Source organism: Bemisia tabaci, chromosome 4, assembly GCF_918797505.1.
Source record: "Bemisia tabaci chromosome 4, PGI_BMITA_v3".
Taxonomy (NCBI): Eukaryota; Metazoa; Arthropoda; class Insecta; order Hemiptera; family Aleyrodidae; genus Bemisia; species Bemisia tabaci.
In genome coordinates this window covers 25,881,262-25,896,991 of record NC_092796.1, presented here as the reverse complement: position 1 = coordinate 25,896,991, position 15,730 = coordinate 25,881,262, and the positions used below count along the sequence as shown (strand labels likewise).

At 36.6% G+C, this 15,730-nt stretch overlaps 2 protein-coding genes across 2 annotated transcripts; one reads left to right on the top strand and one right to left on the bottom strand.

Annotated features, from left to right (window-relative positions):
- Positions 1–688: 688 nt before the first annotated feature.
- Positions 689–10,309, bottom strand: mrn (general transcription factor IIH subunit 4 marionette). Its single transcript, XM_019045095.2, has 9 exons — positions 9,980–10,309; positions 8,623–8,727; positions 7,539–7,670; positions 6,474–6,659; positions 5,952–6,132; positions 5,314–5,397; positions 4,521–4,711; positions 3,637–3,949; positions 689–3,151 (listed from the first exon to the last, which is right to left on the bottom strand). Exons 1-9 carry the CDS (start codon positions 10,129–10,131, stop codon positions 3,083–3,085), a joined length of 1,413 nt encoding a protein of 470 aa, XP_018900640.1. The 5' UTR covers positions 10,132–10,309; the 3' UTR covers positions 689–3,082.
- A 687-nt stretch (positions 10,310–10,996) lies between these two features.
- Positions 10,997–14,927, top strand: LOC140224461 (uncharacterized). Its single transcript, XM_072299561.1, has 4 exons — positions 10,997–11,331; positions 12,505–12,601; positions 13,167–13,288; positions 14,415–14,927. The coding sequence occupies exons 3-4, from the start codon at positions 13,179–13,181 to the stop codon at positions 14,797–14,799; spliced, it is 495 nt and encodes a 164-aa protein (XP_072155662.1). The 5' UTR covers positions 10,997–11,331; positions 12,505–12,601; positions 13,167–13,178; the 3' UTR covers positions 14,800–14,927.
- The last annotated feature ends 803 nt before the right edge of the window (positions 14,928–15,730 follow it).

Here is a 15,730-nt window from a genome sequence, read left to right as displayed (position 1 = left end):
ACTGAAACGATTCTGTATCTATACTTTGCAGTTTTGAAGTTTAAAGTTACATCAGTATGCAGTTTGCCACAGAGAGAAGAAAAAGAAAAAAGTTCATTATATAGCTATATTTTTATTTTCTATTTTTGCTTCTATGACTATTTTTATTTTATATTATTTTATTTCTATTTTTTTATTTTTATTTACGCTTTGTGAAGATTTTCTATATCTCTGTACTGACTTCTTTGTTTATACATTTTATCAACCTGAGTTCTGTATGGATAACTTGACACCTACCACTCGATCCGTGCTCCTGGTGGGGGGGGGGGGGGGAGGGGGCAGAGCTGTAGTTGTAATAGGAATGTTGTTGTGTCATTGAAATAAATAAATATTAAATTGAATTGCAGTTGCTTGGTTGGCGACGTTGCAGGTTTCCTGTCATACTTCATTTTTTAAAAGGTGAACTGCTCAATTCCAATTCTTAAAAGCTTCTCTGATTTTTCTCCACTCTGCGAAGCAAATTGTGAGAAAACTTCAAGGAATTACGTTGATTCGTTCTTCTTTAAAAAAATAAAACAGGAGCAGAGATTTTTAAACACCACCAACGAGACACCTGGTTTGGGAGTTTCATCTTCGATATGTATGGTGAAAAAAAGACCTTAATTTTTTACGTTCAACTTTGAATTTGAGAATGAGGGATATTTAAAGTAAGATATAAACTTCATTACAATAAAAAGATTGTGAAAAAAAATTGTAAAAAAAAAGTTAAAAAACATTATATATTACATCAATTCTTGACACTGAACAAACATTTCTTGATAATCTAAAACAGAGATCAGAAGTTTTGAATTTAACATGAAAAAAATGATGAGAATGAAATTATTCATTTGACAGAAGGAACTCCAATTGCATTTGACAGAAGGAATCTTAGCTACATTTGATACAGGGAATCCTAAATTTTAATTTTTGTTAACTAACGAAGAGTTCAAAGTTTATAACAAAGGGTGAGATTACTGATCTTCAAAAAATGCGAAATTGGTTTAGAATAAAGCTCTTGCATGTGTGAGGAATTTTCGATTTAAATACTTACACTTGTGGACAATTTTGCCAGAAACTCGATGGTGCCACTGATTTTCTCTGAAATCAACTCCAAAGCTCAAAAAAGGCTCTCAAAGCTAAGGCCATAATGGAGAGGATATCCCACGCTAACTTGAGAATCCACCTCAATATCAAGACAAACTCTCTATGCAAAGATAAGGAACAATTACATTAGCAGGGTTGCCACTTTGTTTTAGGACTCAAAAACTAAAGACACGGCAACTCTGCTGCTGATGTATTCGCTCCCTATCTTTGCACAGAGAGTTTGTCTTGATATAGAGGTGGACTCTCAGGGTGGCGCGGAGTATCCCCTTAATTACAGCTTCATCTCTGACAGCTTTTATTGAGCTTTGGAGTTGATCTTAGAGAAATTCAGTGGCACCATCATGTTTCTCGCAAAATTGTATATATGTAGTCTTAAATTACAAATCCCTTATGCATGTTGCATGCAAGAGCACCATTGCAACATGACTTTCTTTGATTACTAATGTATGGTTATTGGAGGTGACAGTTTCCACATTACACTAAAGTTAATCCTGCGACCAACTGAATGGTCCGATTTGCTTTGGATTTGGATTGCTTAGGCTTTGCACCCTTGCCTACAGCACTCCATTCATAGAAATTCTGTTGCAATTTCCAAAGATGAGTTCTACCAGTAACCAAAGTTTGGTTACAAACGAAGAACAATATTACCAAATTAACTAACCCAGCGCTGCTGCTAATCTAATCTGAATCCGCTGAAAAGAGGCTAAGCGTACTTTTGCCTTACTTCTTTCACCCCCAACTACACTGTGGATGAGCTGAGCAAATTATCTTGTTACATAATTTTGCATGACTGAGTGAGCTGAAAACACAATGATTTATGTGGCTTGGCGAGTGATCAATGAAAATTTTAAACATAATATTGGTTTACATGCATTTCTAACGATGCACCTGCTTTTGTTACAAAACATGATATCCACCATCAGTAGAAACAATCCTCAAGTAAGTTTAATTTGAGTAAAGATCTTTGAAAAATTTCAGTAGATTTTCATGAAACTTTCTTTTAAGAAAAAGCAGATAAGATAAGTGGGATGAAATTAAAGATTACAAAAAAGACTAACCGTTTTAATTTCAATTTTGTAGCCTGATTGTTGAAATTTTGTGTTTGTCGGGACGACATAGATGACATAGGTTAAAAGGCGAAGCGTGATTGGTCGGCTATATCTTATCGCTACTTTATCGTGCCTTTGTCAGGTGGAATGATCGACATACTGTCGGAAATTAAAGAGGTGCCATTAGCTTGTCGAGAGGTCAACCCGACATAGGCACGACAAAGCAGCGATAAGACATAGCCGACCAATCACGCTTCGCCTTTTAACCTATGTCATCTATGTCGTCCTGACAAACAAAAAATTTCAACAATCAGGCTGCTGGATCCTGTCACTATTAACATATTTTGTAGAAGTCAAGATGCAATGTGACACAGATATCCTCTGATACTGATGCAAGACTTTTTGCAACCATTTTTGCCCTTAGTGCCATACTTTAAATCACCTTACAAACCACAAAATAAAAAAACTTAATAGTACATTTCCTTCCAAAAATACACTAAAAGAGAGAGGGCAACTCTGCCTTGTGTGATCTTTCAAGCACAAAATCGATGATCAAAGTGCAAAACAGCATATCTCCATTGTAATACTTCAAAATATACCCTCCTATTTTATATTTTTGAGGAGAAACAAGCTGACTTCATAGTTTTAAATTAATACAGAATATACTCTGCCAATAGAGGAGAAGTATCAAGGGAGTTTTCAAAAAAATCACATCGACTAATTTTCCTGAGAAAAATTGAAGAATGACAAGAAGTCTGCAACGTCAGAAACAGAGGGACATAGTTTCGCACTCTGTTCTTCGATATTGCGAGAGTGAACTAGAGTCGCTGCTCACACGCAGGGATCACATGGAAGTGTTATGAACTTATGCTTTTGACTAATTTGTCATAAAAGGGATGATTATTTTAGTGTTAGCTACTGTTCTTTGAGAGTCTTTTCCAAAACTTTTTCACCTCATCATGGCCTTCTTTTGTGACAACCTGAAAAAGACAAAAGTTTTCTGATAAAATTTGATCAGTTGTCAAATGAAACTAATGATAGGTGCACAGCTGTCATTGAAGCAAGTGAGTGATGCATTGAAGAATGAAGACCAACTTGGTGGGTACACGTACCTGTGTAATGAGCTTTTTTAGTGATGTTTAATTCCTGCATTTCTGAAAACTTAGAGAGTGCAGAGAATTCATTGGCATTTTCCCTGATTTTTTTTAACAATACCAATCCACGAAAAACGAGCTCAATTTTCAAAATCAATTCAATTAATTCAAATCAAAATTTGCGAACGTAACCTGTTTCGTACTTATAGAAATTTATTTTACAACAAAATTACGTTTTCATTAAAGCTGCCACCCTTCATTTTCCTCTAATTGATACTTGGATGTTTTCAAACCGTCAGAGAAGCATTAATGTTGAACTGGTTCAAACATGAAACAATTACAATAGCAAAAAAAAATGGTAAGATACTGACCATTGTCCTCTTTTTTTCGTTCTGCCATGTTAAGACACCAAGCTCTTGGGCATAATCTCTTAGAGTGATAAAGTCTGACTGCGAGAGGAATTGTGAGTAAAGAACACCGTCTGTGAATGTAAAGCGATCTCGCTCATTTTCCCACAGTTTGATTTGATCAACAATTGTTGGAGGAAGAACTGGATTGTTGGCAAGCAGTTTAGGATGAGCATGCAACCGCAGAAATCCAACGATTTGTTCAGCAGTGATGCCACTGCGTAATGCTGCTCGAACTGAGTCTCTGGTAAGTAATCCTACACTCAAGTTCGGAAACCTGAAAATAGAATAGCTTATGTAAAATCTTTGGAGCAGATTTTGGTCAAACATCAAGGAATTTCAAATGGTTTTTAATGACTTCTTCAGAGGATCAAGTTTAGAAGGTTGCAGCTTGTAAGGTAGGGTTATCTGCCTGAAAGACCAAGTTACTATTTAAAAAATTAGCAAATATGTCATTCTAAGAAAACGGCGTCCTTGACATCATTCACCGCAAAGGTTTCCTTCTACCTCTCTCTCTCTCTCTCTCTCTCGCTCTCTCTCATTGTTCAGAAATGTACCTCATTTGCAGTGATTGATTCTTGTGCATAAATAAGAGACATATGCTACCGTGGTGAGTGTTATCATCTATCAGGTTTTCCTGAGGGGCAATATGAATGTTATTTAAGGCATTCCTGCCAATTTAATAAACACAGCAGGCTTGAAGAGTGCATATTATGGATTTTTTATAACACTTCTCAACTTAAAAAACAAAATAAAAAACAGATTTGGTTTTGGCTGGAGGAATTTGTTTCCAGCATATTGCCGCCAAAATAGAAAAAAAACTAATAAAGTAAAAATAAGAAAATTACCTGTACATCATTTCTGCAAAAAGACCCAACAAAGCGACTTTTAGGTTTGAATCTGTGTAAGCATAGACTCGATAGTTGGTTTCTACAACAAGATATCCTTCTACTGCTTGGGTTGCATCATTTTGTAGCTGCACTTGAGAGGTGGCAAGATTCAGAGCTAATCGAGTGGGATAAAACCTGCCTGCTTTCCGCTGAAACCAAAGGAGAATCAGAAACTAAACTCTATATAAAACCTTAAGAAAAATTCAAAGCTTTCCATAACCATCATCATGAAAACAACCCATGAACAAATACATTTATTGATTATTATTCCCTGTTCCGATTTTTGTATCCGTTTTATCTTAGGACATATGATATTTTTTCTCCATCTTTTTCAGAATCACTGAGAGAATAATACACTTTCGGTTGCACTAATTCCTCGGCAAAATTGGCCAATTAATTTACTTCAATAAAATTTGGGCATTCATAAGTTTCCAGATTGGTGTTTTCATTCTCACAGATTCAATTTTTGACAAAACCTTCAGTTGGTATAAAGATTTCCTTACAGCAAGAACAGAACATAAATTAAAAGAGCGTTGATTTTAAAAGTGCAATACTCATCAAGCACCCCTTATTTTCAAATGTTACATAAGTACTGGTTTTTTCCTCGACATTTTTCACATTTCGCATAAAACGTCCACAGTTGGCAGATTGAGCAGAACTTTTCCCCCAAAGTCAATAAAAAAGAGCTATTCATAGGCTAAATGTTACATTTAACTACGAATTACAATCACACATATTGAAATTGTCTTACCTTTCTTTGATAGACAAGTCCAAACTCTCTTAAATGTTGTAAAAATATGAGAAGTTTTTCATTTAAACCTTCAGTGCTATAGTCCTAGAACAGATCAAAAGAAAAAAAAGGTTTGATTTTACAGACACAAAGAAAATTCCAAGCATTTTTTTAAATTTATTGAACGCATAACTGAGTAGCTGCATAAAAATTATAGAGTTGCCCCAACAATTGTTGAGGCTGGAGAACTTTTCCAACATTAGTGGAGAAGGACGACAACTGAGTGATTTAACTAAATGAAGCTATTGCTAATAGAGGTAAAAAAGATTTTTAGAGGGCATTCCTTCATTCCTTAAGCACGTTATCTTTCTAGGTGTTGCAACCCTTCTGCATGATTTAATTTTGAGTAAAATAAGCTTCAACGCGAAAACAATGGCTGACAGAAAGTTGGCACAATGATGACTTTTGATCAGCATCCATGGACGGGTTGAATGCAATTAAAAAATGAAAGATCAGTCAAGATACACATTCCCATAAGAAGTGTGTGGCGTCTTTTTTAATACTCATTATACTGATAGTGTTTTAATTTTGAGTTGAAGATAAGGAAATTAATGCGACAACATTTAGAAATTAAGGAGGGAAAAATAAGAAGAGTATACCTTTCCTAAAGTGGAAAAACTAAGTTGAAACAGAAATGTTAAGCATTCAACTAGGCTTAAGCCCCTTTCATTGACAGTGTCTAAATATTGCAGAATAAAGTACCACACTTGAGCCGAAGTATCTAGGAGTAAAAACTGGAAACCTTCTTTGGTGATGATAGGACTCCCATCCTCCTCATCCCTAAAAGCACAAATAAAAAAAAAATATTACAAAAAGTATCAGTATGATTGTTAATATGGAAAAAAAACCATTTCTTTCGGGTTATTTTCAAAACACCTTGTGCTTAGCGACACAAGAGATACCTGTCAAAAAACAATTTGACATTATAGCTGCTGAGGCAAACATACCTTAAACGGAAATGTTAATAAATTATGAGAAGTTGATTCTATTTGATATAATAATGAGAAATAAATTGACGATACAAGAACGTTAGTTTTTGAATGGTCTTTTCACTTAAATATTGGACAAGATGGACAAAAACTCAGTTAACTTTACTTTAATATAATTTAAACGTGACTTACCCTTTCATCAAACCAGCATGGAGAAGAATACGCACAGCATCTGCAGAGATACCCTCTTGTTGATGAGAGCCAACCATGTAATGTAAGACACACTCCCACCGCTCCATTGCATAATCATCTAGGAACTTAATGTCTCTTGGTTTCGTGTCTTCTTCCATCTGAGCCGACAGAGTCCATGGTTTCCCTCTAAATGTTGAATGTTCAATTAACAGAAATTGATAATGGGTCCTTGGTGCTAGAGCTTGCGCATCGTATGCTGAGACAACCTGTTGAGTGGTGCTAATTCCGAGCTAATCAGAGATTAGCGCTTGCCTCAACGTATGATGCGCAGGCTCTAATCACAGAACCTCATTTTCATGGTTTAAGCTTATGGTTTAGCAAAAAATAATGAGATCTGTCCTAACGCTAGGTTTTACTTCCAATAACAATGGAATTATCACCCTTCAAAGAACAAAGAGTATGATATAATACAGCAATACTACACATTAAGGTTCCTTCCACCTTGGATTCTTTAATTAGTAATAAACACTGTTTGCTCAACTTGAAACCCAGCAGAAACCGCACCAGCATAAGGGATGATGTCATACACTACGTTTTTAGAGGACTGTGTCTCCATTAATATTGGACGTGTAGATTTGGTGTTTGGACAGATCTAATTACTTTCTGCTGACCTTTGTAAAACAAACTTTGCTAGAAATATGTAACATGTATTGAAGATGTCTCAGGTATACCAGCTCTTGCTAACATCTCTACCCTGGCTGCATCACTAGGAAGCACTTCTGTCACCAATAAAGTTCAGAAGGATTGAAATACTAGTATGAGACTTGTTCAATTTTTTTTGGAAGATGGTTTCCAAACATCATAAACGAGAGCCAACGTTGCAATCTGTGCTATTATGTGAGAAAATCATTGATGACCCTATTTCCAACTCCCTATTACAACAAGTGAAATCAGCTTACTGTTCTTTCCCTGAAAACTCACTTAGTAACATCTACTAGTTTCCTTTATAATTCTTCACACATAAATTACGTTTTGCACTGGGTGTCAAGAATGGAGTTTACTTACCCTCCTAATAAGGCGCTTTGTAAATTTTTCCTGAAAGACGGATTGAGAATCCAGCCAGGTAACCCCCCTGGAATAGGTGCTCCATGCCAAACTCGCAGCTCACTGAGGGTATTTGTGGCTGCGGTCAATTCTCTGAAATGATATCATGAGTGAGCAGTTACAAAAAGTAACAAAGAGTGACAATAACTATCAAAATGGTAATGGAGGAGGAAATGGTTAGCCCGAAATGATACAGAAATCAACATTTAAAAATAAAATTCAGTATCACCGACAAACTACTTGATGTGATAGATGTCAGAGAAAGAGACAGCCAACACTCAAGATTGCAGAGTCTAGGTAGCTATTATTAAGGAGGGTGGCTCAAGCTTTTAGTTACTGTTTAAATGAAATAACACTTCTGACTCACTTGCATTGGATTTTATTCAAATACTACTACAGCTCCCAGAGTGATGGAGCAGCTGACTGATTACATAGAGGAAAAAAAAGGAGGTGTTTGCATTTCGGGCATCTTGGAATTTTTTTGATGACGTAGGTCGGTACAGCGACGTTTATCATCGATTTTCTTGGAAATGGTGTAATTTATGGAAAAAAGTCATTCTATAAAAAGTGCTTGAAATTATATCATGAGTTGATTTAAGCAAAAAAATGGGACATTACGGTCCGTTTTTCATACTTCGGATTCCAGATTTCGCTAGCCAGGTTGTACCGACCTACGTCACAGGGTAAACAAACCTCAAGATGCAAACACCTCCTTTTTTTTCTCTGTGGACTGATTATCCTTTTAAATCAATGGTCATAAGCCTACTGAAAACCTCCTGACATACACTTGTACTGAGTTTATCAGAAATGCACCAAAGTGCATCAAGTAAATTCAAGTTTGAACCGAGAGAAAGAGGTTTTAGGTTTTATTTTTCCATGTGACTCAATTATAAGGACCGAATTTAGAAACTATTTAAAACCAGGGGAGGTCAAAGAAATTTGGGAGAAAGCTTGAAACTTTTTGGACCCTCACATCGGTGTTTTATTGAGGCTCCAATTGGTAAAACTTAGTTCTGAGGAAAACAGTGTATTCAGAATGACTTACTTGACGAAGGCTTGAGGAATCCAAGAGGAAATCACTGCTTGGGGAACCGGTTGTTCCACAAACAGAAGACGAATGACGAAATGCTTAGCTTCATGAGGTAATTCCCTGAAAAAATGAGACAGACACATTTCATTGAACTGCCATCTAGCTATCATGCTTACGTCGAAGGGTACACACCACATACCAACATTTTAATTTCATTTTTATTTGAAGTAAGTTTAAGCTGCTTGTTCAGAATCAAGAGCAGGACTACATAAATAACCTTTCCGTTTGATTTAATTATTATATCTCTCCTTAAGAAAGAATTTGCAGCAACTTAGGGTGTTACTTCCGCACTGTGGAGAACGATTTGATTAAATCCATCCATGAATATTTTCTGGATTTTGGGACAATTCTTAGAAATTTCCAAGCATTACATCCCACTGGAGTGGTCCAGATATTTTTTTTAAAATTCAACAAAAAAGATTTGGAATTAGCTTTGAAAATATGTCCAAAGTGAACATTGCTAGTTGTATTGCCTTTCCATTTGTGTTATTTGTTCGGAGCATACTTACTTTCTGAGTTAAATCAAATTTTGTACACAAGCAAAGGAGGATCCAGCAGGTTGGTGACACTGACTTTTCTCCATTAAAACCTGGGTTCAATAACTGATTCTTGTCGGAATACCTGGACCCACCGAGAATTTCTAAAGGTTTAAATGGTGTGAAAACAATGTTGCAAACTTCCTGGATCCGCCAATGATAATGACGACAACTGCATGGTCAAAAACTTTAAAATTTACTTTCTGAAGTGTGTAATCAACTTAATCAAACTCAGAGGAGAGACATCTCTTTGATGATCTGACTTGACATAAGATGATCTCAATTGAATTGTAACTGCAGGGCTTTTTTCCATTTTGTGTACTTCGCAAACATTAATTAGACCCCTTCAGTCTACACGCATTCCATTGGTAACTGTCCCTATACACATCAATGATGAAACTTCCGTACCACATAACTCAATAATTGTGGTGTTACAGAATCTCAGCACTTATTTCATTTTTAAAGGAGCAGAAATCAACATCATTCCTGAAAGTTTTCACAGAATTTCCTTCACACAGAGGAGGAAAATTATGGAGGTTATTAAGAGTTGACATTGAGGAGTTTTCCATTTAAAAAATAAGTAATGGCGGGATGTCTACAGCGTCACGAACCAAGATGTAAAGTTTGGATGTTTCACCATCGGCATGCTTGATCTTCATCATTACAGTGTGTGAAACTGATTGCTAAAGCGGTAAAACTTCGAAGGAAAGACTACCACGATCGCAAAGTTTGCAGAGATAAATCTAGGAGAAAATATAAAGAAAAGCATAACAAACCTGAAAACCGCTAGGCAGGTTGTTGGGTGATTGTATAGATTATCCAAAGTGCTAGGATTTAAAGTTTTTAAATACTCATGCAGGTTTTTGCACTGGAGAGTTCGACTTTTCAAACTCTGTTTGCTGGGTAGGTTTTTACTCTTGTCGGACATTTTGTAGGATGCCGTTAGAGGCGAGGATGGGATTGAAATAAACACATCACACGCCTAACAATAATAATTATTATTTCCATTTGTCATACTTGACAATTAATATTCACTCGAAAGTATAAGAGAAAAATCACAAGTCCTTTCACATGCTGCCACTACCCACTACTACCGTTGTTATTGTTGTTTGAGGTTAGGGTGAATCTACCGGTAGGGGTTCGTTGAACGGTGGAATTTCGGCCCTTTTGGGGTTTCTGGACTGAGTTAAGCAGAAAGGAACCAACCCACATTTTGGAAAAAATTGAGTTATGAGTGGTTTTGAACTCGACCACTGCTCTACTATCTATCGCCAAAAATTCAAAGTTTTTGTTGGAGCAAATTTTGCAGAAACAGAATTTGAAGTTTATCTTTTACATTGAGTCTTATGCAGGAGACAAACTTTAAACCCTCTTTTTCTCGGTTCGATCCCGATGTGGCTTGGTTCCTTTCTGTTTAACTCCGTCCAATTAATATTTACTCGAAAGTATAAGAGAAAAATCACAAGTCCTTTCACATGCTGCCACTACTCTAGCTGCCAGTCGCTGCCACTACCAACTACCGTTGTTATTATGTTATTGTTGTTTGAGGTTAGGGTGAATATACCGGTAGGGGTTCGTTGAACGGTGGAATTTCGGCCCTTTTGGGGTTTCGATCAGCTGATTGATAAGTGGGGTGTTCTCCGAGTTTCTGATTTTGATAACACTGTGTTAGTTTTTAGATTTTAGAGGACCAAGATCACTCACATTAAATCATTTTATGCGCATGTGAAACAATTCTTTCCATGATCTCTGTATAAAAGCACAGAATATATAGGCTTCACCAACAGAAGGCTCACTCCCAGCGTATCTCGGTCGAAGAAGAAGAACACACCCAGAAAGTAATGTTTACATTGAGAACCTAACCTAAATCTGCTGACTTTGTCCTCCCTCGTGCGTGCTGGACTGCTGGGAGAATGAGCATGAGGATTTTTGAAAATGACGAACGAACAGTTTAATTATTAACGCTAAACTTTTCTTTTGTTGTATGATTTTGATAATTTCTAATTTCAAGTTGCTGTTATGTTTTTTTCATCTGTTGTCTTGGTGGTTAAGTTGGTTATCCTAAAATGTGAAGTGATGTAGTTCGTTTTTGGGCCAGTATCTCTTGCGACGAGGAGAAGCCCTAAAGGTATGTGTTACCTAAATTTGATTACCATGTTATTAATTTTTCTCAAACTTGGTTCCTGAAAAACCTTACGCTATTGTCAGTGGATGAATACACTCCCAAATGGGTTTTTTAACCTTAAGATGATTCGTCAAGCTCAAGTGACGTCCTAGAACTGGCATGTGTTATATTGCATCGATCAGGTTAAAAATCTCGGCAGATTTGGAATTTTTAGCACAAAAACGGACGTAAGCCTCTGCACGTTAGCCTGAAGAATCATTCTAAACCCAAAAATCGACAAAATTCAGAGAAATGAAAGCAGGATAGAGTTTGGAAAAAAACATTGCATTTGACACAGTAATCGGTAGCTGAATTGAATGCGAGGTTTTTTTTCCGAACACTATTCTGCCTTCATTCTCTGAATTTTGCCAATTTTTAGGTTTAGCATGATTCATTAGGCTAATGTGCAGGGGTTTTCATCCTTTTTTTGGCTAAAAATTCCAAATCTGCCGAGACTTTTGACCTAATCAATGAGATATCGCATGCCAGTCCGACCACGCCACTTGAGCTTGACGAATCACCTTAATGATCCATTACTTAACCAGCTACTGTTACACAACTAATTTATCTGATGAAATGATGCTCCTGGCAATGATGGTTTTGTGCATTGCTGATAGGTAAGTAGCTGTGCTGCTTCATTTTAAAGCCAATCCCCTTCAATCTTTTGGATCTACAATATTTTAAGGTGACCCTTCCAATAGACTGACATATTGAAGGTCAATCTTTCCCAAAGTTTGTCAGTATTTGTGGCTAGTAATCTTTTCAACAAGGAAATAATATGAATGAAATGCATTAATGAAGCATCCAGCCCTCATCTGACTGATAAAGATTCTGGCAATTTAACCTGGGAAATGTCAATCACTCTCAACCTTTCCAGATGTAATCGACTCTCTCTAGTGAATTAAGGGTTAATTATGAAGGGACCAGTGTATCACCGCATGGCTTGCACAAGCCCTGTAGGTACTTATTTTCTCTGGTGGTTGAAAGTCACCACTGATGCCTCAAAGTTGTTCCTTATCAGTCTTTATGATCGCATCCTACTATGCAACTGTGATTAATAATGTGGATGAAACTTTAAGTTCAGAATAGGAATCATGTCAAAAGAGATACTAATTTGTACCTAATTAATGTTTTCAGATGGCTACAAAGAGGCAGGCAGCACTAAGTCAACTTGCCAGAATGTAAAGTAATATCCCTATCTACTAGCAGCTCTCTAGGAAAGTGAAGTCTTACGGTAAGTGTATCACAGTTTGTATGCAACATTTTCTGCAGTACACAACAAAAAAATAGAATATTTTGGTCCTTGATCTTGGCAGATAAATTCAACTAAGTACAAGCAACTTCAATGAAACTTGTACTTACATTTAAGAAGCATTCTGTCACATTAAGCAGTCATTCTGCCTACTTTAAACGTTAATTATTGGGAGCTTGGTGGATTTGTAATCTCACGTGGAAAGCCCTGGACACACAATTGCATCCAAGGCTTGTCCTTCAGATAAATACTTCTACATTTTGTGACACTGTTTTACATGGACTCAGTGCCCAACACTGTAAGTATCCTACCGGTCAAAAAATTTGTAAATTTTTCAGCCTAAATAGCAGGTTGTAAAACCTGTAAATAGCCACTTTAATAGCTACCTGTATGAAATCCCTCTACTCAGCTCTTCCAGCAGATTTGCACCAGGGTTACTATCCTACCTCCCATCCTAGAATGACCCTGTAAAGTTATTAAATTCAGCATTTGTACTTATCTATGCAGTATTTCATTAAAGTCAATCTTTCAATTTTTCTTCTTTCAGGCGTAGCCAACGATGTTAACTGCAAAGCAACGAAGGGCCTGCGCCAAGTGTGGACATAGCAGCAGTAAATCATCCCGGTCTTTCCATCGAATTCCTAAACCAGGAGGAGCCAATACGGAAAAGTAAGCTTTCTCCTGTCATTTAGTAAATATTAGTTGTACAAATTGCTTGCGAACCAGCAGACATTGAGGTTGTTGCTTCTTTTAAAAATGTGATACCTTTTTTTTCAAACAAGGCTGCTATTAGCATTGGAGAATTAGCAACAATGCAAAGCAAGAATTGATATTCATCAGCTGATGTAGTTTCGTCTTGCATATAAGCTGTCTCCTCTGCCTTTTTTGTTCTCTAAATTAAATCGCTTCGGACCTGAACTTTCATCACTTATTTCTTTTAAATAAAGGGAGCAATTGATTTTAAATCTTTTCCTTAAGGTAATTAATCAAGTGGCTGATTTGTTAACTAGATCTGTGTCGGTTTGCAAATCCAAGGAACTCATTGTGAGACTGGGACTCAGACTTTAGCAAGATTCAAATCTGGAGTTCCAGACAAAATTCTAGTCAAACTTTGTAGAGAGAATTCTAGTATAAAAATTGCTTTGTACAGTTTGTTTTAAAATGAGGTCTGGTGAGGTTTTTCTCATCTGTAGCTAAAAATGTTGGACCTGCATGTTTTCCCAGGTAGCATCTTTTCACAATGGAATTAATTTCTGGGGAGGCGAAATATGGCAATGCCGTGAGAGGAAAAATTAATACGCCTTATATCAGCTGATTTTCTTCATAACTGCTGCGCCCGAATCATAAAAATATGCACTGCTACAGAATTGTTTCCTTTTCAATTCTAATTTTTGAGAGGGCGTGATGGAGAAATTGCAACAGTGCGAAGCACAAATTAATATTCATCAGCTGATGTAGTTTCGTCTTGTATAACCTGTCCTTTCTGCCTCCCTTGTTCTCTAGAATGAATAGCTTGTGCCCCAAACTTTCATACCTTATTCCTTATTTCAAACTTATTTCTTTTCTTGAACTGGGTCATGTTCAAAAGGGACCCCACAGCATTTAAAACCCGTAGTAAGTAAATTAACATACATTATTGCAAAATTCCCTTTACTTCTGACAATATTACAAGTAGCCTCCACAAACTTCTCCTTTCATGCTAGATAGAACCCAGATCTCTAATTTTGATCATAAGTTTTCAGTTTTTACACCTTTCATATCGTTACTAATCCTTGTGTACTTTCCTTTGTTGCAGATGCCGTCAGTGGGCAAGTTGGCTTTACCCACAAAGTAACTGGGAGTCTGAATCTGATCTACTGGCCCTGTACAAAAAGTCGAGAGTTGTTTGCTCAAGTCATTTTACCGAAGCAGACTTTTCGGACAATGTGCGACGAACACTGCGTAGAGCTGCTGTACCTCATGTCACATCCACGGATAAATCTGCCACTTCACTGATTGCAACCATTGAGCCACCGAGTTCTATTGATGCTGCAAGCTGTGGATCTTCACAGCAGAATGGAGAGATCGGCATAGAACTAGGGCCATCCTCTGAATCCATCCTTGGTTATGAAACCCATACTTCTACGCTACCGCAAGATACCATCATCAGCAACATACCATTTCTCCGCTTAGTAAAATGACGTAACATTTGAAATTTAGTTTTGATAAGGAGAATGCTGATTCTTGTTACCTACTTGTGTTCAGAATTCAGTCAAATGTTTGTACATTTTTTTCCATTCAGAATTAAATTACTTTCCATTAAAAGCAATGCCTTTGGAGTATCATTTATTTACGCCACTCTCCTAAGTACTTCTTTTTCCAAAACATCAACTTTACTCCTTCAATTCTAAACGGCAAGTATGTACTTAGAAATATCAGATCCTGAGGAGAATTCAATAATAGTACCTACCTGTCTCTAAGGTTTCGAAGGTTTCAGATAGATCTACCTGATCTAATAGAGGGAAAATTGAGAGTAAGCTAATTTTTGGCGGAGTATTCTAACTCTCCTTATGCCATCAAGCACCGTTTGCTTCTAAAATCAGGTGACTACCGATACTCTTGAAACGTTGATGGGTGAAATGCACAAATTTAACAATTTCAGGGCTTTTTTAGTTTCCTTTGGTACCTTCTACTTTGATTTTGGTAAAATGAGCATCAGTGTTCATTCAAATTTGTTATGAATAGTCATGAAGATTAAACATAGTGCTTTGTAACAACGTCCAAGTAACAATTTTCGAGTTAAAAAGATAATTGAAGATAGGAAATATGAAAGAATTTGAAATCTGGTACACATGCTTTAAATTTATTAAGTCATCATTTCATCTGATCATTTCACAATCAGCCCACATTAATGAACACACGTTGAATCTTTTTCATGGATTAATTTTAATGAGAGTAAAATCAATTGATTCATTAAAATTATTATCGTTGCGTATAATTAAACTCGACAAAACCCGATTCGATTTCCCATTTGAGAAGCGTCAATTCAAATAAACCGCCGTTCACTTTATTGTAATTGTTGGCAATCTTGCACTCATTTGACAACAATGCAGACAGCCGGAAAGTACAAAC

What these genes read in the sequence shown, in the direction of transcription:
- mrn (XM_019045095.2), bottom strand. Translation starts at nt 10,131, where the DNA reads ATGTCCGACAAGAGTAAAAACCTACCCAGCAAACAGAGTTTGAAAAGT. An exon ending in CATGCTGGTTTGATGAAAGG is followed by an intron (nt 6,133 to 6,473) that starts GTAAGTCACGTT and finishes TTGTGCTTTTAG; the next exon opens with GGATGAGGAGGATGGGAGTC. An exon ending in GTTTTTCCACTTTAGGAAAG is followed by an intron (nt 5,398 to 5,951) that starts GTATACTCTTCT and finishes GATCTGTTCTAG; the next exon opens with GACTATAGCACTGAAGGTTT.
- LOC140224461 (XM_072299561.1), top strand. Translation starts at nt 13,179, where the DNA reads ATGTTAACTGCAAAGCAACGAAGGGCCTGCGCCAAGTGTGGACATAGC. An exon ending in GGAGGAGCCAATACGGAAAA is followed by an intron (nt 13,289 to 14,414) that starts GTAAGCTTTCTC and finishes CCTTTGTTGCAG; the next exon opens with ATGCCGTCAGTGGGCAAGTT.